This window comes from Rhinoraja longicauda, chromosome 18, assembly GCF_053455715.1.
Source record: "Rhinoraja longicauda isolate Sanriku21f chromosome 18, sRhiLon1.1, whole genome shotgun sequence".
NCBI classification, from domain to species: Eukaryota; Metazoa; Chordata; class Chondrichthyes; order Rajiformes; family Arhynchobatidae; genus Rhinoraja; species Rhinoraja longicauda.
The window spans coordinates 13,985,744-14,009,605 of record NC_135970.1 but is presented as its reverse complement, the minus strand read 5'-3'; the positions used below and the strand labels follow the sequence as shown (position 1 = coordinate 14,009,605).

Genomic DNA, 23,862 nt, shown 5'->3' with positions numbered 1-23,862 from the left:
AACACAATATCCCTTGTCCTGTGAAAGATCTGTAAAATTGTGCTTTTGTTTACAGTGGATAATGGATGTGGTTCTCTGCAATGGATTTGGAATCTATTGTGCCATGAAGACATTGCATTGGCTTTCAATGAAGCCTTACCACTGGCAAGGGCTCTGGAATATTCACAGCTACAAGTAAGTCCGTCTGCTTGTGATTGAACAGTGGGTGGATCGTTCTGTGCTATTGTATCATCCTATTGCCGAATGCACAATGCTAATCAAGCACAGGAAAGAGCATTTTTGGTGAAAATCCAGAATTATTCCTGCAGTATAAAACCATATAGATTTACAGCTGTGGTCACACAGATATGAAAGTTGATGTCTTCATACGACAGGAGTGAAACCATTGTTGCTAATATTTCTCATACTTTTGCTCGAGTCGAAACTGTATGAGGAACTGACAGCCTTGTGAATTCAGAGTTTGGGAATTTTCCATCTGCTGAATGCTGCTGCTTTCGGTGAGGTAGATGCTGGGATCTGACAGTGTGCCAACCATTAACATTTGAAGTGTGCGATCAACATTTCAGCCCAGTGCTCGTCAGCATTTTACAAAGAGATTAGCTTTTGCTGGGTTTAATTTTATCTTCAAAAGTGAGAGTGGAGCCAATGGTGCTTTCTCCCATTGATTGTTGCTTACAAGGTAGAACATTTTAACTGCTTTCTGAAAATCCCACTTGTAATGTTTCTCACCAGAATAAAACTGTAAAATCATTTCCTAAAGTACATATTTCTTTTAAGAAAAGCTCTCTGGGGCATGCCTTTTTATTTATTTATACTGGTTTAATTTCTTGCAATAGTAGTTCTATCTGTTTGTTTTTCAGGTAGGCGCACCTTGTTAGGCATTCATTAATAGGTTTTAGGTTTAACTTCTCTGAAATTGGGAAACTTCTCTGGGATATCAAGAATGGACAATATGCCAAGTGTGATGTTTCTTGCTTCTTTTAGATTGCCACTTGCAATAGTAGGCTCCAAAATGTGCATTGACCACTGTAAATTCAACATTATCTGGCAGTGATGATTGTAGGAAATAAATTGGCAATGTTTTTTGTTAATAGGTCATGAAATTTAATAACTAGTGAATAAAATACAGTATTATGCTTTACGCACACTAGGAAATGGAACTGGATCAAAAACAGTGTGGAACAATTTTTTGACCCCTGTTGTATGCCTCGCGCAAGCGCTCGGCTCTTTTCCTCTTTTTTGACCTCACTCACATGCCTGAATTAAAAACATTAAACATTTCTTCCATGTCCATGTAATTTGGAGCTTTTAAATTATTTTTACTGTGTTTGAATTTATTGTTTATGATTTGATGGATATCTTGAGAAAGTAAGTCTGGATGGGTGTCAGTCAAATATAAAATTGAGCCAATAAAAACAAATTTCCAAATCTGTAGTATATTTGTCTGCGGTTAAAAACATAAAATATGTATGTTGACTCCAAGGCTTTGTATATATTCCCAATACATATTTATTAATAGGTTTCCATTGCATTCAAAAATTAAATCTGGATCTTGGTAACGTAAAGAACTGCAGTGGATCAAATCACCATCACCACTCAAACATCTCAAGGCCATTTAGAGATGGGCAATAAATTCTGGCCTTGTCAGCAATGCCCACAAACTCTAAATTTATCTTTGCAGAATAATTAAGTCTTTGGACCTGGTGTCTTTTTGACTTAAAAGAGCTGGAAGTTTTAGGAAAGTAGGTTCATTCCAGTGTTATTAATTCTCTCTGGTAAGAAGAGTGGAGCACGATTTATGTGGCTTTGGAAATGCTGTGTTAGTTTCATCAGGGAGGCCCATGTGTCATTTTGTGAAATGTGCAGTACTTCTTGTTGTTCACCTGAAAGTTCACTGAAGCCGTGTCAATATCTTGAAAATATAAAAATCAAATGAAGGGGTTGGTAAGAGCCCCAGTTGTGGTATGTGTATGAAGGAACTGCAGATGCTGGTTTAAACCAAAGATAGACAGTGGTATGGTGCTTTATATGGATCAAGGGAGTATTCTAAATTCACATCTTAAGACCATGTTGAAGCCTAAAAAATGTTTCTTGTCTTCTATAACAGTTGTGGCATGTCCAAACAATTCTTCATTGTAGGAATAAAACAAAGGCTTGCCTGTCACCAATAGTTTTTTTCCAGGGGTCAATTATTTGCGACAATCTAATTAGTTCTCCCCATCAGCCTTCTGGCATAGTTTTTTGGAGGAAATATTCTCATTCTGAATCATCCGTGGCCAAGTACACGTGACATCTTTAAAACTCGAACATATACATTTAGATGGATTGAATACTTCAAATTGTCATGGTAAATGTCTATGATCTAATTGATGAAAAAGCAGATTTGGACTGCCTTGGCCTTGCAGCCACAAACAAGAAAGTAATGAATGTCTAAGATTGAGCAGTAAACAAATGCTGGTCATACTTGCATATCTTTTCAGTGGTTGATTAGGTTACCCAGAATATAAACAAAGTCTCATTAGTTTAAAGGAGACACAAGAGACTGCAAATGCTGGAATTTGGAGTAGAGAACTTCTGGAGGAACTCAGTGGGTCGAGCAGCATCTGTTTCACCATCATAAGACCTCAGCCTGAAACATTGGTAATTCCTTCCCACCACATATGCTGCTTGGTCCACTGAGTTTCTCCTGTAGCTTGACTTTTTTCTCATTGGTTTCATTATATTGTCGTTTTTCATCAATAATATTAAACTAATAATTGACAAAATCGGGAGTTATTGTTGCAAATGGTATCATTCTTGTCCAAAGGTTTCCAGTGCTGCATCAGAATATCTGAAATGGGACTAACATCCTTAATTTTGAGCTCAAAAGAAATATAGATGTTGGCCTCTTAAGTTGTATCTTATGAAGCAGAATGCATTTTGTAGAAAGTTACATTGCAGTTATCATTAAGCATGTGTGTACATGTGATGGCACATGTAATATCTGTGAAGTATTCAGAAACAATGGATGGACTAATTGCACAACACACTGGGTTTAAAATAAGTAGGAACTATTCCTTGTATTCATCTTTAGGGAAGCATTTTCAAATTCCACCATAGAATATTGCATATCATTATTTAATATAATATATTGCTTGTTGAAATATGTGCCCTGGTAACATTAAATTGAAAATACAATCCCAGGACACGTTCTCTAATCAGATTTAGAGACCTGGGGTTTTCATTTTTAAATGGGTCGATTTATTTTTTTCTGTGAGACAATCATGCTGGTACCTTTATACAGGATGTTGATGAGCTGCCTTCATCCAGGCAATTTAACCCCTGGTCTTTTTCGAATGACAGAAGACGTATTAGATCCATGTAATTATTGATTCATGCTATCACTTAACAGTGGATAATCTCTTAACAGTGCACATCTACTGTCAAAGGCTTCCTTCAAAATAAAAGGAAGATGATGTAAAATTGTGCCCTTGAACCCACTAAGCAAAATGTATTTTCTATCTTTTGGTCTTAATAGAACTGTTCATATAAACGTCAATGTTGAAATCCAATTAAAAGCATGTTCCTGCTGTAAAACAGGCATGTAAAGATGGCCATTTCTGATTTTTAATCTGATATTCTGCTTCTCCAGAGGGAAAATCAAGCGCATTGCCTTCCAGTTTACACCATACAGCTGGGTGAAGTTTGAATGGAAACCAGCCTCAAATCTTCGCAGGTGGCTGGCAGTTTGTGGAATTATTTTCATGGTAAGGAAGTGGAATATGATGTTACATTTGGATGAGAACATCCATCTAAGAATTTTGATTTTCAGTTTTCTAAAATGTATTGAACTACTCACTGCTTGGTTGGAAAAGGACACAAATAAACATGTTATTCACCTGCAAATTTCAGGAACTGTTAAATAGTACTTGGACATATGCCAGTGTAGAGAATTATACATTGAGCATTACCAAGGTCCAGATTATTGATGTGGAAACTAGTTCAAAACCTCAGCAACTAAAAAATGGGACAATCTGGGAAGTTGAGCACAATGTTGGTTGGTACAAATAATAGACACAAAGTGCTGGAGTAACTCAGCAGGGCAGGCAGCAGCTCTGGATGGGTGATGCCCCTGACCTGCTGAGTTACCCCAGCACTTTGTGACTATCTTTGGTGTAAAAAGCATCTGCAGTTCTATGTTTCCACCTGGTTGCTACAAATGTTTAATGATTGACTAGAAAAAAGGTGTTGCTTCAACCTAGTTGTGCCCAACCACATCTCAACCTTGCCGCCAATGAGCTGTATAACACTTCAGTCAGAGAAGGAAGTTTGAAATCCTCTCTTTTGATCTATTTCCATTTTCACAGCTTTGTAATAAAAATGGTTTTCTCGTTTTTTGAACTTTGTTGGCCTTGTACATTGACATAAACAAATTGGGTAATATGTGGCATTTGTATTTCCAGCAAGAAAAGGAAAAAATAATTTAATTTATACGCCAGAGAAAGTATTATTATGTATATTTGAGACTCGTTATGTCAAATTGCTCCGAGAACTAAGGACCCTTTGTCCATATTTTGCAGTTCTTGCTTGCGGAGTTAAATACATTTTACTTGAAGTTTGTCCTCTGGATGCCTCCCGAACATTATCTCGTCTTGCTACGTCTAGTTTTCTTTGTGCATGTCGGAGGTGTAGCAATGCGTGAGATTTATGACTTCATGGATGACCTGTAAGTATTTGTTGGAAAAGAGAAACAAGTTAAAAGTGATATCATCACGTTATTAGAGACAATTGCCTACCTAAGATAATAAACTCTGTGGAAATATGTTGCCAATGTTCAGTCATTTTGGTGACATTGATCCCAAATGGGTTTTTAATCTCTAAAGTATATTGTGTGCATCCACCTATTCAGTAGATATTTTTCCCTTTCTTCATTACTGACATACTAATTTGTACAAATTATGTATATTTATGATTACCTGCACTTGGCATTTATGTCATGCCTTTTTGATTTGTTAAAAAAAATGAATAAGAATTTTCATTTTTAATAAACTTATCACGATCAAATTAGACACTAAACAGACATCTGCACCTTCTGATGCAGTCGTGTAAATTGCAAAATGTAGTATAACAGTCCAAATTTATTTAACTAATTCCTCTTAAATAAGGAGATATTGGTTAACCAAAAACTGAATCCATGTTCCTATAAAGTAATTGTCATGATTATACCCATGTAGCACACTGCAAAGCTGACATTGTTTCCAGCTTGCTAACCAGATCAGAAAGTAAATTTCAAGTCTATTTTTTAATCTCTTTAACCATTTTTGCAGGCATTTCCATAAAAAGCTCGGTCAACAGGCTTGGTTGGTAGCTGCGATCACAGTGACAGAATTCCTAATTGTGCTGAAATACGATCCACATACACTTACACTTCCAATTCCTTTCTACGTTACCCAGTGCTGGATCCTTGGTTTAATACTGGTCCTGTCTTGGACAATATGGCGTTTCTTTATACGGTAAGCTTTATTCAAAAGATTTTTGGGATCTATGAATGATTTGCCATGTAAAATATGAATAATTTGTCTGTTCGTTAGAGATTTCAACATCATACGCCTAATTCCTAACCATGTACCTGTAGCTTTACCAGAGCTTTCTCAGCAATTTGAATATTTTGCCAGTGGCCTCAAATTCCAGGCATTGTTTTCAGTCAGGTAAAAGGTTGCTTTCTTTTTTTGCATTCTTAACCGATATGATATAGATCTATCAAGTTTAGGAAAGGAATCACATGCAGTGATTCTCGTATATTAGGCATGAAGGTATATTCTTATTAAATATTGGAAATATTCAAATTGTACAGATTTCTAATTTCCATTGCAATCAGAAGACTTCCGGGTCCTGGAAATCTGAAATAAAAACACAATACTGTAACACTGTGTAGTTTAGGGAGCATCTGATGAATGAGAAAAAGTTAACTTCAGTCAAAGGCCAATTCTGGTTTTACTTCATTACGAAATGTTATCATTTATTACTAATCTATGCTAACATATACACAGTTAAACATTGCACCAAGTTGTGACATGGAACACATAGAATGGTATCAAAATGGTTTGCCTTTCTGTACTTTGTATAAAAATATGCAAGTCATAAATCTGAAACTTACAAACAGCCATCAAAGTGAATCTAATTAGATTTTTAACAATCTGCATCCGAGAAAGAGCTTCATGAGAACTGTCTTACTGAGGCGAACTGAAATTTAAGAAAAATAAATTGGAGGACATAACTGGCAGGGATTTGGGGATAAGATGGTCAGGGGTCAGTTCAATCCTCAGGACCAGAGACCAGATCCATGCTCAGATACAATGTAGGCACAGAGCTTATCACTTGAATACATCATAGGTTCCTGAGAACCATTCAGATAATGCCGCAAATTATTCCCACACGGCAGAATGTTGCTAAATTGGTGAGACCAAGCGTACCTCATCTATTGTATCCGCTGTTCCAGATGTCAACCTCTCTACATCTGTGAGACCAAGTGCAGGCTCGGTGATCGTTTCGCTCAACATCTCCGCTCAGTCCGTCTTATCCAACCTGATCTCCCGGTGGCTCAGCACTTCAACTCCCCCTCCCATTCCCAGTCTGACCTTTCTGTCCTGGGCCTCCTCCATTGTCAGAGTGAGGCCCAGCGCAAATTGGAGGAACAGCACCTCATATTTCGCTTGGGTAGTTTACACCCCAGCGGTATGAACATTGACTTCTCTAACTTCAGATAGTCCCTGCTTTCCCTCTCTTTCCCCTCCCCCTTCCCAGTTCTCCCACCCCTGTAAATGGTCTTATAGTTCACATATGTCAGTGACACTAGAGTTATCACAGCAGAAGATGACCCATGTGTATAATAAATGTAACCATGCTATTTCCAACAGGAATATCACGCTGCGATGGAAGGAAACCAGGCTTCAAAAACAAGACAAGGCGTATGAAAAGGAAAAAGTGGGCAATGGCAATGCAAACCCTTTTATAAAAAGCAAGCATAATGCCAATGATACAAGGCAAAGGAAATGTTGAATGTTGTGAAGTAGGAACACTGACAACTATGTACCATCGACAGAACTGCAAGAACTAGTTTCTCCATTGGGTAACAACAATGACACTCCAGTTGTTGGCTGATATATACATTTGTTACATTCACTGGGTGTTTAGTGCTACAAAGTCAATATATTAAGCTAACTATATTATCATAATTTCATGAAACTAAACCTGGCCAATGTACAATATTTTGGATCAATGTTTCTTACACTACTTGCCAACGTACAGTTGTACAGACTAGTTCTAATCACCCAGAGGGTTGTTTAAGCTCTAAAATAGCATGTGGATATGGATTATGATCTAATCACTAACTTGGTTATCTCTTGCGAAGGATTTATTCCTTTAGTGGAATTTTGAAGTGGCCAGCACTGTTGGATCTAGGAGACAGTTCAGGCTTCCATGCCTAATACTTATCGAAAAAATTGCATTCAACCTAGAATGCCCTGGCAACCTGATGTAATTCTGAATGTTGCTGGTTATTTAGTGGTAGAATTGCACTGAAACAGCAAATATTTTTAGCTTTATTGCAAGCTGTTAAATTTGTTCAACCTTTGATCCCTAAGTATCCAATTATGCAGTTGGATACCTGGCTGCATCTAACACTGCTGGCCAGTGTTTTGTAAGAAAACTTCTTCCTTATAATGCATTGAAAATTTTGGCATCTTTGTAAAAAACATATTTGTTTTCATGAAATTACGGCTTTCAAATCCTTCAGCAATAGTGACCATGGTTTTGAATTCTTAAAGCCATGGTTATATATATGTCATATATACACTGTCATTTCATCCAGGAATTGGAATCACATGTTTTTATACTTGGAGTTAACTTATAAAATAGTATGTTTTTTTTTTAGTATGCTTCCTTATGCCATTTTTGTTTAAAAGCTGGTGATTTTTTTTCTCTGAACAATGGGTACAGGATGGAGTGAGAATTTAATTTGTCGAACAAAGCAAAAAAATGTACAGTGCTAAATTTTGAGTTGACTAAAGTTATCTGAAGCATTTTGTTTTGAAATATCAAGACTGTTGTGTTTTGTCTATAGATTATGAAAATTATATTTGGTTTTATAAGCTAAGAGGCCTTGTGGGAAGAATATGGTTAAATGAAGTGTTGGACATGCTCACTTTAGAGTAGTGCTCTGTGTACAGTGAAATACTTGGAGGGTGCATATTACTGTTAGATTTTATAGCCATGGTGGATTCATTCTGTTCTGAATTAAATGAAGTGTAGATCCCTAGATTTTGTATGACTCACAAAATCATAGGAATCTGAGCAATAAGAATGTGTTTTCAAAGAAAATAACCTACTTTAGCCTTCAATTTCCTGAACAACTTGCTACTTAATGTGAGTGTATTGGTTTGCTAGCTGTATCACCTCTCATTCAGAGGTATCACCTTCTTGATATTATTTCCCCTTTCCTCCATTGCCTGTAATAAATAGGACACTGAAGTAGAAAAGTAACCCTTCACTGGTGAAATGTATATCTTCAGGCTGTGCTATCCAACTTCCCTCAGTTGTAAAATAAACCCACAGTCAAAGTGGTATTAAAATATTTTATTGCAACCCATGGCTGGAAGGTAATCTTATTCCTGAAGAAAATACATGCTACCAAGCCGATCCCTTGGCTGGTATCCCTGCCCCCATGTAATGTAAACTGCTTTTCAGGTGATCATCATTATATTACCCTTCTCCCCACTACAAAATATATACCTTTTTGATATCAATATTCTGAGAAGTTGGTCTTCCCTGAGATGATCCCGTTGTGATGTAAACAGTTGAGGCTACCTCACTTACCTTTGAAGATTGCCTCGTTTAGGCAGTGAATGGACAGATTATCTTGCTCTGAATTAAGCTTGTCCATGCTTCTATGACTTCATAATGATGTACTAGTTGAACCTGAATGTTATTGACATCAATTCCAATTCTCAGGAAATCCACTTTTGTTTTCTAAGCTTTTGTAACTGTATCGTCATATCTGTTGAATTGCTAATGTTTGCAATTACAACTTCAGTCGACTTGATTTGCATTTACATTGTTTCTGAGCACTGAATATTCCTTCCTGGAAAATATCTTGCATTTAATCTAATTGCTAATAATGTCCATTGTTATATTGATAAATGTGAAAATCTTCTTTGACAGTATGGTAAACTTCAAATTCGAAGTTTGTACATAATGTTCTTTTCAGTTTTCCAATAGTAGGTGGGTTTCTTGAGTTTGGGAATTCATGAAAATCATATTTTTAATGGTACAGGCAGGTATAAATATTGGGGACCATCTTTCAGATATAATGCTAATGCTTGAAGATTGTGTAGATCAAGGGAGTTGAAGAGGGGTAGTTAAATTAGCCATTGAGGACTAGAATTTCATAGTTTTCAAATCTTAGTAAAGGAATATCGAGTTTAAAGTCAGAAAATATTGGGTATCCAATTAGATTAATCAGAACTGGGAATACAATAGGAAAGCATAATTGTGTTCATTGACAGTCCTCTCCCGCTCCACCTCATTTGGCTGTGGAGCACTTGCATCCTCTACCAATTGGCAAATGGTTTGGTTACAAAAATGCTGCTGCAGTCCTCAAAAAGTGAACAACTTAGCCTGCCCATGCAATATGGAGTGAAACAGTACTGACCATAAGGTGCCATATTAGGGATGCAGGTGTGTTGGGATGCTGGACAAAGTGCCTAAATGGAGCCACTGTCCCTCTTGGCCCTTAAAACACACCTTCAGTACTCTTTCCACATGTGCACAGAAGTACATCGTACCCATTTACTAAGCTGCACTATTAATGGGCTGTTTTGATTTATATTATTATACTTACACTTTAAATCATTTTGAGGTACAAACTTAATCCTGATCCTTTATGTAATTTTCCCATTATTAATGATATCCTTATTACTAATGTATAATCTCTTGAAAACATGGATAGTTTTATGAATATTTTTACATAGTGATGCTCATCTCAACTGGTCTGAAGAATTGATTGTGGCAATATATTCTAAATAAACTGGAATATATTAGATTCACTTTGCTTCTGTTGCAGTTACTGAAATTTTGTTTTGAAAAGCTTACTGGATATATTTATTAACAGCTGTTTCACTTTTCTGTTTCAAAGTCAGTTTCTTGCAAGTGTTATTCGATTGACCTCTGAACAGAGTATGTTAATACCTCAAGTGCTGTTAACGAGTTTGTATTCTCTCTGTTGGTCAGCCCCGATTACATTTGCTGCTAGTTCTATAAACCAAGTGTGTTGCGATACTGTGTCACCAGTGTGCTTCTGCATTGCTGTTGGTGTCTACTCTGCTCCCGTGAAGGATCAAAATAATTTGTTGTGGGGATTAAATTAACTTTTTTTTTTTTTTTACTAGCACTGTCGTGTCACTAACATTGCCAATTGCGTCAATTTGTACGTACTGTGGCACTTGTTAGGGTGCTGTGCCAGGCTGATTCGCCCATCTTATTGTAGTTTAATGCACCATCTCCAGGGACTGGCATTTGTGAAAGGAATTGGTGGAGAACTGTTGTAAAAGGTGTACACCTTTTAGATGAGCCATTAAACCAAAACACTTTTGAACCCCTCTCTTTGGTGGGGAGAAGAGCTAATGTAGGTTTATTTGTAGAAGAGCAAGGGGGCTTATATTATTCTGATCACTAATTACTCTGCAAGTGATTTGATAATTTATCTAGGTGCTGACTGTGGGACCTAGTGTGCAAATTAAGTGCTTCAGTTCCAAGATCACAGGAGAAGATCCAGGTTCTTGGCACATCCAAAAATAGTGAAATGCGTTTTATGTGAACATAATATATTTATTAATGTAGAATCAGTGTTCTTGCATTTATACGGGTTCTAATCAATGTGTCACAGCTAAAGACTAGAGGTGGTCTGTTTCCAAGTACAAGACGTCATGGAAGACTGAATTACGGTCATGCCTTACGTACTAGCCGTTTCATTGCCTAGTGACGAGGTCAATTTAATGCTTTGGAGCATTCTGAAACTGGAATAAACCACTTGAAACCAGCTTGTAATCAGAAGTCTTTTCATGTCACAACACTGGATAATGATGATTTGACAGCTGAAATCATAGCACCATATTATAAGCAGTGTATTATATGAAATAGTCGCTCTTTTCCTGCCAGTCAAGCTTGCCAAGCAGTTCAACTGATGGAACATGGTATAATCTTCACTACAGGTTCAATGATTGATTGAGGCTTGTGCAAAATAGCTACCTGTTTCCTAACATTCACTGTGTGGATTTGGCACTCTTCTGGTGAAGTGTTTCTTTCAGTTAACTTATACAATTATATAAATTAAGGTACTGCAATCTATCTAGGTTGTGGTGTGCTACTTGCAAATTGTAAATATGAAATTTCAAAAGATCTATCGCGGAGGATGCTTTAGGTCAAATAATCTTTGGCCTTCCCTATTTATTGCTGTCTCCTCTGGGTAATTCACTGGCCTTTCCGTCCCTCCCTTGTCCTTGCAGTTAAATAAAGGTACCACATTAGCCACCCTCCAGTTTTCAGCTAACTATGAACCATTCTACATTTTCCTGAACATCGTCTGTTTTGATCTGTCGTTTTCATACTTAGCCCTTCCATATCTCTAATCTTCCTTTCCCCGGACTCTCGGTCTGAAGAAGGATCTCAACCCAAAACATCAACCATTCCTTCTCTCCAGAGATACAGCCTTGTCCTGCTGAGTTACTCCAGCATTTTGTGCCCATCTTTCTGTCCTATCTAATCCCTGAGCACTGTGGCAGTCTCAGTGGATGTTGGGAAATTTAATATCATCAAGTATTACGACCCGACTATTCCAAAAATTATCTCCTTACATTTGCTCTAATTCCACTGGCTGTTGGGAAGCCTCTAGTGTAATCCCATCAAAGTAATCACCCACCCCTTATCTCCATGTAGCCTCACTGGATGTTCCCCAGGCATATCCTTTTACTCTCATATTCTCCGTGATCAAAATCACAATTACCCCCCTCCTCTCTTGCTCTCACTTTGATCATGTCTGTAAGTATCTCTACCCTGGAACATTGCGCTGCCAGTCCTGCCCTCCCCTCAAGTGTGTTAGTGGAATGGGTATAATGTCACAATCAATATGACTGAGTTCTGCCTCACCTGTCAAATCAGAATTTTTCATAATAAGTTTGAGTCTTAGATTAAATGTGTTTATACCATCTAGCTCTTGCTCTGGCTCATAATGGTGACACCTTATCTACCTTTGGCTTTAAAAGGCAAAGTTGGTCATGTTAGATGTACAGGTTTCCAGATCATTCCTTTTGCATGTCACCTTTGCCTTCAATATACATTCTCAAGTTCAAAGGTGGATTTCACAGGACCTGGATCTTGAATTATTTTGCAAGTTTAAAGGTTCTGTTATATCTCTGGGAAACTGAACAATGTTGTACTTGGTCCAGAATGCCGTTTTGACGAGTGTTCCAATTTAGTTACAAAATGTAAGCTTCAGAATACTGAGTTACTGGCACATAGCAGAGAGATTCAGTGCGAGGCTCTCAAGGTCACACCTACATTTGATGTTGGTTTATGAAAATCTTAGGGGAATGCTAATGAGACTGGAGAAGTACAATATGACAATATTAGGATTCTACATGGCGTGATGGGATAAAAATACAAAAGAAATTGGAAAAATTAGTTCTCTATTCAAACAACTCAAAAGGTGCAGTGTCATTGAGAAACACAACGTGGGTCCATTGGCCCAACTCTTCCACGCTGACCAAAAAGCCCATCTAATCTAATCCCATTTGAATCCCATTAGGCCCAAGTTCAAACCTTTCCAGTCCATGTAGTTGTCCAAATGGCTTTTAAATGTTATTTTATCTGCCTCGCCCACATTTTCTCATTTGAAATACGTGCCATCCTGTGCGAAGATGTTGCCCGACAGGTCCCTTTTTAAATCTTTCCCCTCTCAATTTAAATATATGCCCTCTAGTTCTTGATTCTGTCTCTTTCCCTGTGCGTTCACCTTATCTTTGCCACTCATGATTTTATACACTCCTGTAAGGTTGCCCCTCAGCCTCCTACTCTCCAAAAATAAAGTCTGTCTGCCCAGCCTTGCCCTATAACTCAGGCCCTTGAGTCCTGACATCATAATCCCCTTTGCTTTCTTTTCAGCTTAATGTGTCTTTCTGATAGCAGGACAACTAAAACAGCAACATAACATCCCAGCTTCTATATTCAGTGTCCTATATTCAGTGATGAAGGGCAGCATGCCAAAAATCACCACCACCTCCCGTCTACTTGTGACACCATATTCCCTAGTTACACGTTTGCTCTTAATTTGTTCTTTTTTAATTTAAAAAAATGCACAATACATTATTGGATTATCAGTACAAGCAAACTTTTATTTCAATATACTGGACAAGATTACAATATAACTCAATCCTACAATGTAACAGTAAACAATGTGTACAAACGTAATTGACAGATGTAGTAATGCAGGTGCAAATTTGCAATTTAAGGTCATAAGTGATAGCAGAATTAGGCCATTTGACCCATCAAGTCTACTCTGCCATTCAATTATGGCTAATCTATCTCTCCCTCCTAACCCCATTCTCCTGCCTTTTCCCCATAACCCCTGACACCCGTACTAATCAAGAACCTATCCCTGCCTTAAAAATATCGATTGACGGCCTCCACGGCTGTTTGGCAAAGAATTCCACAGATTCACCGCCCTCTTACTAAAGAAATTCCTCCTCATCTCCTTCCTTAAGGAACATCCTTTAATTCTGAGGCTATGACCTCTGGTCCAAGACTCCCATTAGTGGAAACATCCTCTCCACATCCACTCTATCCAAGCCTTTCACTATTTGGTAAGTTTCAATGAGGTCCCCCTCACATCCTTCTAAACTCCAGCGAGTACAGGCCCAGTGCCGTCAAACAACATTTAATGGAATGGCATAGATTTTCATCACTTCCGGGCAATAATCTAGCTAGCACCACCTTTGTATTTGATAAATGACAAATCAGTTTGTGTCCTACAATATTACTTGGAAGTGCATTTGAGTGTTAGGGTGATATAATGGTTGGGAGGGAATGTGGAAGAGGCAGAGGAACAGGCACAAATTTGTCATGTGGTGGAACAGGCTTTGAAGGGCTGCCTGTGCCCTCCTAATTATGTTCTTAAATAAGACCAGCATAATTACACACAGCAAGTTCCCAGAAATAACCCTGAAAATAATAAGCAATTTAGTTGCTTGAAGTCGGCATGCAAGGCAAACCGGATTGCCTGTTTTTGTTAATGAGGAACGTTTGGGGCTGGACCCAGAAGAAACAATGGGTCTGCCAGGGCAGTTCTGCTTAAGGATTTTGGGGAGAAGGTAAAAATGGGTTGTGTGGTGCTGGGGAATGATAAGGTTGGAGGCTGTGTGGGGCAGGAGCAGGCAGAAACAATGGGCCTGCCATGAACTGCCACTATCTTTAATTTCTCTTTTTAGAAAAAAAAATTGCCAGCTTAGCACAATGGCAGTACTGTCCTGTAGAGTTGGCCTAGGTATTCAAGTCCTGCCATGGGGAGATGTACTGGAGTTTTCTAAGATGAATCAACATGAGGTATTAACGTTTTAATGTGTTAAAGTACTTTATATAGCCTTTGTGTGAGAGGTTCGCTTGTGCATATTTGCAGATTCTCACTTTGCCCTTGCTTAATTAACAAAGCCCAAAATAAATATTTACTGTTGCACAAGTTGAAAACGATAGTAAATTCTTTTTGTTGTGTCATCCAGATTACATTTTGACCAGTGAGCCTCAGACCTGACTGAGTGTATCAAGCAAAGATATCAATGATGTGATATGTATGCCAGTCACTGCTGAAAGATATGATTGTTTGCTCTTCACTTTCCTTTACTTATCCACAAAGCTACAACTGAGTTTCCCAGATTAAAATTCAAGTTTAAAATGTGTACTTTTTTTTTTTTGATGCAGTTGTTGCCAAAGCGGGCAAAGATTAATGCTCGTGAAATATTCATTATTATTCTCTGTACCAGAGCGGTTTCCTTAGTTGTCGATGTAGGGCATAGCCATTGCTTCAGTGTCCACTGGACAGTCAGTAACATCTGCTGGTTGTTTCTTGTCGACTGGAATTGGAGAATCAGCAGGGGCTGGAAAGCGGGACAAGAGAAAAGTTGTTTACTCTAATTTCTATGACATACCGTTTAGCTGGAACAATGAGTTTTAAATGATTGTTAACAGTCAAAATGGAAAGATATAGGACTGTTTGATTTCAAATTAATGTATATAGATAATTAAACCATAACATCAGAGGTTGTATATAGACACAAAATGCTGGACTAACTCAGCGGGACAGGCAGGGTCTCTGGAGAGAAGGAATGGGTGACCCGAAACGTCACCCATTCCTCTCCAGAGACGCTGTCTGTCCCACTAAGTTAGTCCAGCATTTTGTGTATATTCGGTTTAAACCTGCATCTGGAGTTCCTTCCTACACATTAAGAGAAAAAGAGTAGCAAAGTTAAATGTGGGTCCCTTGAAGGCAGACACGGGTGAAATTATTATGGGTAACAAGGAAATGGCAGAAGAGTTGAACAGGTACTTCGGATCTGTCTTCACTAAGGAAGTCACAAACAATCTCCCAGATGTACTAGAGGACAGAGGATCTAGTGGGGTAGAGGAACTGAAAGAAATTTTCATTAGGCGAAAAATAATATTGGGTAGACTAATGGGACTGAAGGATGATAAATCCCCTAGGCCTGATGGTCTGCATCCCAGGGTCCTCAGGGAAGTGGCTCTAGAAATAGCGGACGAATTGGTGATCATTTTCCAATGTTCAATAGATTCAGGATCAGTTCCTGTGGATTGAAGGATAGCTAATATCCCACTTTTCAAGAAAGGAGCGAGAGAGAAAACGGGGAATTACAGACCAGTTAGCCTGACTTCGGTGGTGGGAAAGATGCTGGAGTCAATTATTAAAGAGGTAATAGCAGTGCATTTGGATAGCAGTAAAAGGATAAGTCCAAGTCAGCATGTCAGCATGGATTTATGAAAGGGAAATCATGCTTGACTAATCTGGGTTTTTTTGAGGATGTGACAAGTAAAATGGATGAAGAGGAGCCAGTGGATCCTTTTCAGAATGGCAGGCAATGGCGAGTGGAATGCCGCAAAGCTCAGTGTTGGGGCCACAACTGTTTACCATATATGTTAATGATTTGGAAGAGGGAATTAGAAGCAACACTAGCAAGTTTGCGGATGACACAAAGCTGGGTGGCAGTGTAAACTGTGAAGAGGATGTTAGGAGGTTGCAGGGTGACCTGAACAGGTTGAGTGAGTGGGCAGATGCAGTGTAATACAGATAAATGTGAGGTTATCCAATTTGGCGGCAAAAACAAGGAGGCAGAATATAATCTCAATGGTGTTAGTTTAGGTAAGGGGGAGGTGCAGCGAGATCTGGGTGTCCTTGTACATCGGTCACTGAAAGTTGGCATGTAGGTACAGCAGGCAGTGAAGAAAGCTAATGGCATGTTGGCCTTCATAATAAGAGGACTTCAGTATAGGAGTAAAGAGGTTCTTCTGCAGTTGTATAGGGCCTGTTAAGACCACATCTGGAGAATTGTGTACAGTTTTGGTCTCCTAATTTGAGGAAGGACATCCTTGTAATTGAGGCAGTGCAGTGTAGGTTCACGAGATTGATCCCTGGGGTTGGCGGGACTGTCATACGAGGAAAGATTGAAAAGACTAGGCTTGTATTCACTGGAGTTTAGAAGGATGAGAGGGGATATTATAGAAACACATAAAATTATAAAAGGACTGGACAAGCTAGATGCAGGAAAAATGTTCCCAATGTTGGGCGAGTCCAGAACCAGGGGCCACAGTCTTAGAATAAAGGGGAGGCCATTTAAAACTGAGGTGAGAAGAAACTTTTTCACCCAGAGTTGTGAATTTGTGGAATTTTCTGCCACAGAGGGCAGTGGAGGCCAAATCACTGGAAGGATTTAAGAGCAAGTTAGATAGAGCTGTAGGGGCTAGTGGAATCAAGGGATATGGGGAGAAGGCAGGCACGGGTTATTGATTATGGACGATCAGCCATGATCACAATGAATGGCGGTGCTGGTTCGAAGGGCCGAATGGCCTCCTCCTGCACCTATTTTCTATGTTTCTATGTATCAGAGGTTGTAAATATCTATATCCAAAATTCTGGGCCTAAAATCCATAGGTTTGTATAAACACAGAAGATCCATTGTTCCATGTTGAGAAACAAACATCAGTAAAGTGTTTGTCAGTGTACTATCCACTGAAACAAACACTCAATGTTGTACAGCACAGAAACAGGCCTTTTAGCCCAACATGCCCATTCCCCAACCTTTTAACCCATCTGCACTAATCCAATTTGCCTGCATTAAGTGTATATTCGAGGGCTTACTTATTCAATTGCCTGTAAGCGTTTGGTTTGCAAGTCGTTTTTAGTTCTGTGTCCTATATGGAGCTGCAGATCACTATCAGTATATTAAGTAGGTCTGTTCAAATCTATTCAGCGTTTCTTGAATTGCTGCCCTCATCACGTCCTGAGATAAATGCTTAGTGAGTGTCATGTGTTGGCACATGATGACAGTGTCAGAATTGTTTAATGTTTTCATCCCTTATGTTACTGCCTTCCATGTCTCACAGTACTTTGTCCCATTTTCTATTTCTGTCTGAGCAATGGTTTGGCAGTAACTATACAGTCCCCCAGAAACACCCTCAGCGACTTTGATCACACCATCTCCCACTCAGCCTTCCACTTCTTCCGATTCCATTGCATTCATTTGGATGACAACACTTTCAATAGACAATAGGTGCAGGAGTCGGCCATTCGAGCCAGCACCGCGATCATGGCTGATCACTCAATCAGTACCCCGTTCCTGCCTTCTCCCCATATCCCTTGACCGCTGTCATTAAGAGCTCTATCTAACTCTCTCTTGAAAGCATCCAGAGAATTGGCCTCCACTGCCTTCTGAAGCAGAGAATTCCACAGCTTCATAACACCCCAGTGCATCCAGTAATTCAATTTGTCTCCCCACCCTGCCCAGTTCTGATCAGGTCATAGACCTTAAATATTTAACTCTTTCGCTGCCTGAACGGCCGAAAATCTTCATTTTTAATTTTATTTCATATATTCCCAGTGTGTTTTAAAAATAAAACGTTTCAATTTGTATAAAGTCGTCCAAATGTAAAGTAGATTACTGCATCCTCTGCAAGAGGCCTGAAATATATGGAGTGAAGTTAATTTAGAGATACAGCGTGGAAACTGGCCATTCGCTCCACGGAGTCCACATCGACCAAAGATCACCCATACACCAGTTCTAAACTACACACTAGGAACAGTTTACAGAGGCCAATTGACCTACAAACCTGCACATCTTTGGAATGTGGGAGGAAAGCCGAGCACCTGGAGAAAACCCACACGGTCACAGGAAGAATGTATAAACTCCTTACACCACCTGTAGGCAGGATCGAACCTGCTTCGCTGGTGCTATAAGGAACAATACTGTGGCACAACCATGCCAACCACACACATGATTTTTCAGGAAGCATTTGCCTTTGCAGCATTTCCCACCACTTCCCGTAGCGATCTCTTTCTATCCTCTCTGAATCGGACTAATTGAAGAACACTTTGTTTAAGCAACAATTAATATGATGAACCTGGTGTTCTTTTCACTTTGGGATTCTCATGCTTTCATATCTTACAGTTGAGCACTCTTATTGAAAGTCAAGCATGTCATATCGAGGCTGAACTGCCTCAGGCCTTAACTCAGTTCCCCACGACCCTTGATTCCCTGATCAAACATCTCTCTCTTTATACACCAAATGATGCACACAAGCAATGGTTGATTTTAAAATCGCTGATCATGTAAACTCGAAAATTAAATTGGAAGCACATTTGTGGGCACACAAATGTAGCGTCTGATTAAATAGCAGTACCTGCCCCGATTGGAGGAGGCCTGTTGCAGTGTAGGTTTTGTTGAATAAAGGATTCAGTCATCCAGGCTAGAACATCACTGCAATATTTAATCTGCAAAAATACCAAGAAATAAACAAGTGCAACTATTATTGAAGCTACATTTAAAAGCATTAGTGCGACTATAAAAATTAATCATCGGGGATTTTGATTAAGGAGCTGCAACTGAAAATTTTCGGATGGGTTAATGGAACACGAGTCATGGGTTAGAAACGCAACAAATAGAAACTGCTGAGAGTCCAGACAGTATTTGTGGAGAGACAAAGAAATTGAAACATTAACTTTTTTTTCCTTTCTATGAATGCTGACTGCCCTACAGTATTTTCTTATTCTAATTTCAGATTTCCAGCAGCTACAGAATTTGTAAACATAAGGAACTGTAGATGCTGGTTTACAACAAAAAAAAACAGTGCTGGAATATCTCAGCGGATCAGGCAGCATCTCTGCAAGACACAAATAGGTGACGTTTCGGGTTGGGGCCCTTCAGACTTTATTTTACTTATCCACCTTTTGAAGTGTGTCTTTGGCATCACTACCATACTAACAGTGACTAGCATCACATCAAGAGGTTAACCGCAAATATAAAACTGAGATGGTGCTGGGTGTAGTTAAGAGCTCACTTGTACCAAAATGGAACTGGTATTATCTGTTGGGGCAGATATGGAACATCAGGTCATGTTATGTTTAATCTCATATTAGTACTGATTTAAGGTTTCACTAATTGATTTTCACATTTTTGAAACTAGGTTAATTTGTTGGGTGTGTTTCTGATTGATGGTAGTTACCCTGCTGAGTAAAGTGATGCCAAGTGATGTCAGAAATCAAAAGTAACATTTTCTTCCCATCTCGCACACTGCCGTGTGACAAATGGTGACGGTCTGCTCCACTAAATGAACATTTGGTTAGCGACCCGTTAAGTAGTTCCCAGCTGATTGTTGCTTAGATATCAATGTGTTCATTACCAAAGCAATCATTGGCACAGTAGCTGTATTCCCCACTATTTGCTTATTCAACAAAACGTTAAAATAACAAGAGAACATTGGAAAGGCATGCCATTAGCTCAGAATTATTTTAGACCTACCTTTGTCTCAAGGCTTTCAAGGCGTTTTTCCCTCTCTTGAAGTCCACTTACGGATTTAAGTAATGAATCTACCCTAAAAGAAACAAACAGTCCCATTATGTTAAAGGATATGATCTCCATGGTGATTAAGAGCTTATCAGGGTTTAAGGAAGGTACAGTTAGCCCAAAAGGGTAGGCTTTTCCCTTTGAGAGTGGGGAAGATTCCAACAAGGGGACATAGCTTCAGAATTGAGGGACAAAGGTTTAGGGGTAACATGAGGGGGAACTTCTTTACTCAGAGGGTTGTGGCTGTATGGAATGGGCTTCCGGTGGAAGTGGTGGAGGCTGGCTCGATTTTATTATTTAAGAGTAAATTGGATAGGTATATGGATAAGAGGGGATTAGAGGGTTATGGTCTGAGTGCAGGTAGATGAGACTAGGTCAGGGAGAATGGTCGGCGTGGACTGGTAGGGCCGGACAGGCCTGTTTCCATGCTGTAGTTGTTATATGTTAAAAATGGTATCTAGGCCATTTCAAGGAACAGAATGTTCACCTTGCTAATGAGCCGCTTGAAGTGGATTAGATTTTGAACAGATCATGTAAATTAATTTGAAGATGTAATGGCTGCCACCCAGCTCAGTGAGTGGCTAGTTTCCATTTCTGAACAGACTCAGTTTACATTGATCGAAGCCAATTATCCTACCAGCCCATGGATGTGGGAGGAGACTGGAGCATCTGGAGGAGGAAGCCCATGCTGTCACAGGGAAAGCATGCAAACTCCACACAGCAAGAGGGAAGAATGAGCCTGGATGACTGGAGATGTGATGCAGCAGCTCAATCAATTTGCCATCACACTCCCTGGTCTATGTTCATTCAGTGCATCTTCTGCACACATTATTCTACAGCCTGGAATGTGGCAGTTGGCAGCATTCCCTCATGGACAAATGGGTGTATTGGAAGGCCAGTAGGTTTTGGGCAAACTGAATGGTTGATGATTTCCCAGCAGAGTTTGTTGTGTGCCATTGTATGCATTTCCCAGCAGCGTTCGGTGTGTGCCATTGTATGCACTTCTGGGAACAGCCTTGGAATCACATTCCTTGGATGCTGGTTTATACTGAAGATAGGCACAAAATGCTGGAGTGACAGCGGGGCAGGTGGCATCTCTGGATAGTAGGAATGCGTGACATTTCGGGTTGAGGCCCTCATTCAGACTGCAGATGCTGGTTTACACAAAAGGACACACAGCTGCAGTAACTTGGTGGATCAGGCAGCATCTCTGGAGAATATGGACCTGCTGAGTTACTACAGCACTTTGTGAGAAGGTTCCTGACCCGAAAAGTCACCTATCCATGTTCTCCAGAGAGGCTGCCTGACCCACTGAGTTATTCGAACACTTTGTGACCTTCGATAAGGAACTACGATAAGGAACTTTGCGTTCTTTTCCACACATTCTTTGCAAACGCATTGTCCACAAAGAGGTGGCTGGTTTTCTCATCTTGGCTGCAGCTGTCCAAAGGCAAAGGGCATTGGGAGTGAGATCCTGGCTATTCAGCATGGATCTGTCTAGGGGGGGCCCTCACTGCCATCCAGATTAAGTCTTGGTGCTTGTTGGCGCGTTCTTGCGATAATCTTTTCTGTCGATGTTCTGGACAAACTGCTTCTGGTTATGAAATTAGTTTTCTTTTCATTACACTTACTTGGTGTAGGTTTTCTTCAGTCTTTCGGTGCTGCTTTCTCTCTTCCCCTTTTCCAAGTTGGCGAGGTAATTTTCTTTTTGTACAGATTCCCAGATCCTGATTTTCTGGTCCAAGCTCTCGGGTAATTTCTTTTCTGGAAGAGATGCACGAAACAAAACATTTGAAGAGTGGTGCTGGGATAATTTATATGTTAAAATTAAAAGCATTGGGCCGTTGTCCAGGCATAATTTGCATTCCCCCTCTCTCTTCCCTTGAAGGGCTGAATCACAGAACAAAGTACAGGATCATAGTGAGAGATGCAATGAAGTTCGAAGGATCCACAGGCGACAGACTACATTGGCACAGCTGATAGAGCTGCTGCTTCCCAGTTCCGGAAATCCGCGGTTCAGTCCTGACCTCCGTTGCAGGTTTTGTAGAGTTCACACGTTCTCCCTGTAGACAATAGACAATAGGTGCAGGAGTAGGCCATTCAGCCCTTCGAGCCAGCACTGCCATTCAATGCGATCATGGCTGATCACTCTCAATCAGTACCCCGTTCCTGCCTTCTCCCCATACCCCCTCACTCTGCTATCCTTAAGAGCTCTATCCAGCTCTCTCTTGAAAGCATCCAACGAACTGGCCTCCACTGCCTTCTGAGGCAGAGAATTCCACACCTTCACCACTCTCTGACTGAAAAAGTTCTTCCTCATCTCCGTTCTAAATGGCCTACCCCCTATTCTTAAACTGTGGCCCCTTGTTCTGGACTCCCCCAACATTGGGAACATGTTTCCTGCCTCTAATGTGTCCAATCCCCTAATTATCTTATGTTTCAATAAGATCCCCCCTCATCCTTCTAAATTCCAGTGTATACAAGCCTAATTGCTCCAGCCTTTCAACATACGACAGTCCCGCCATTCCGGGAATGTAATCTCATGCATTCCCCTTGGATGCTCCAGTTACGTTCCGCATCCCCCCAAAAACATGCTATTTGTAATTGGTTGCTACAAATTGTCACTCTGTGTGTAGGCTTCAAATGAACATGAACCTCACACAAGGGTATACAAGATCAAAACACAAAGTGCTGCATCCATGGAGGGAATGTTTTGGGTTGGGATCTTTGTTCAGACCGAAAGGTCGCCTACAGCAGTTTGAAGAAGATTCCAAACACAAAACGTTACTATCCATTCCCTCCAGAGATGCTGCCTGGCCACTGAGTTACTCCACTTCCTGGTGTTTTGCCACTGTATATCCTTTGTGTTTTGTTGAAGATTCCAGCAGCGGCAGTTGCTTAATACTGCGGGTCTGTCCAGAAAAGCTGATGCTATTCAATCTTATCGTTATCTTTTGGGAAAAACAGCACGGAAACCGGCCTTTTGGCCCATCGAGTCCTTGCCAACCAGCGATCACCGCATATACTGACACAATCCTACACACTCAGGACCATTTACAATTTTACCGAAGCTAATTAACCTACAAACCTGTACAGACCTTTGGAGTGTGGGAGGAAACCGGAGCACCCGGGGAAAACTCATACAGTCACAGGGAGAACGTACAAACTCCATACAGACAGCACCCGTAGTCAGGATCGAACCTGGGTCCCACTGTGCCGCCCCATACCTGGTCTGGTATTGATGCACAAACAGGGAGGAGGGTTACTTACCAAAATGCTCTCGCTTGTGTTGCGGTTCCTTAATAATTGATCTAATGAAAAGATTGAGGTGACTGATGATGATGAAGGGCGGTGCCAGAGCTGGCCGGCTGTGATACTCGACGATCAGATTATAGCGCTGGAATTTCCAAAATATGTCTGTGTTTCCTTGCACCACCTGGAAGGTATAACTGGGGAAAAAAGGTTAGGAAGAAGCAGATCAATGAAATGTAACAGTGCAGATTAATTCTCCTGCATATTATTCAAGCTTACATATTTTGACTGTCACAAATCATTTCTATTGAATCTTTAGACTTTAGAGATACAGCTTGGGAACAGGCTTCAGCGCACCAAGTCTATGCCGACCAGTGATTACCTTGTACACTAACACTATCCTACGCACTAGGGACAATTTATTTTACCAAAGCCAATTAACCTACAAACCTGTACG

The 23,862-nt window shown here is 40.0% G+C and overlaps 2 protein-coding genes across 3 annotated transcripts in view; one reads left to right on the top strand and one right to left on the bottom strand.

Moving 5' to 3' along the window:
* The window catches only part of ptdss2 (phosphatidylserine synthase 2), a 55,782-nt gene extending 45,741 nt beyond the window's left edge, over positions 1 to 10,041 (top strand). For both annotated transcript variants that reach the window (XM_078415129.1, XM_078415130.1), the window contains 5 exons: positions 56 to 174; positions 3,632 to 3,746; positions 4,560 to 4,705; positions 5,307 to 5,492; positions 6,897 to 10,041. In XM_078415129.1, coding sequence (XP_078271255.1) covers positions 56 to 174; positions 3,632 to 3,746; positions 4,560 to 4,705; positions 5,307 to 5,492; positions 6,897 to 7,038 — 708 coding nt within the window. In that variant the 3' untranslated portion in view covers positions 7,039 to 10,041. The remainder of the gene's footprint in view (positions 1 to 55; positions 175 to 3,631; positions 3,747 to 4,559; positions 4,706 to 5,306; positions 5,493 to 6,896) is intronic.
* Positions 10,042 to 15,075: 5,034 nt separating this feature from the next.
* The window catches only part of trpm5 (transient receptor potential cation channel, subfamily M, member 5), a 70,541-nt gene continuing 61,754 nt past the window's right edge, over positions 15,076 to 23,862 (bottom strand). The window contains exons 22-26 of the mRNA XM_078415613.1: positions 23,424 to 23,602; positions 21,785 to 21,917; positions 20,109 to 20,181; positions 18,991 to 19,081; positions 15,076 to 15,179 (exon numbers count right to left, since the gene is read on the bottom strand). Coding sequence (XP_078271739.1) covers positions 15,076 to 15,179; positions 18,991 to 19,081; positions 20,109 to 20,181; positions 21,785 to 21,917; positions 23,424 to 23,602 — 580 coding nt within the window. The remainder of the gene's footprint in view (positions 15,180 to 18,990; positions 19,082 to 20,108; positions 20,182 to 21,784; positions 21,918 to 23,423; positions 23,603 to 23,862) is intronic.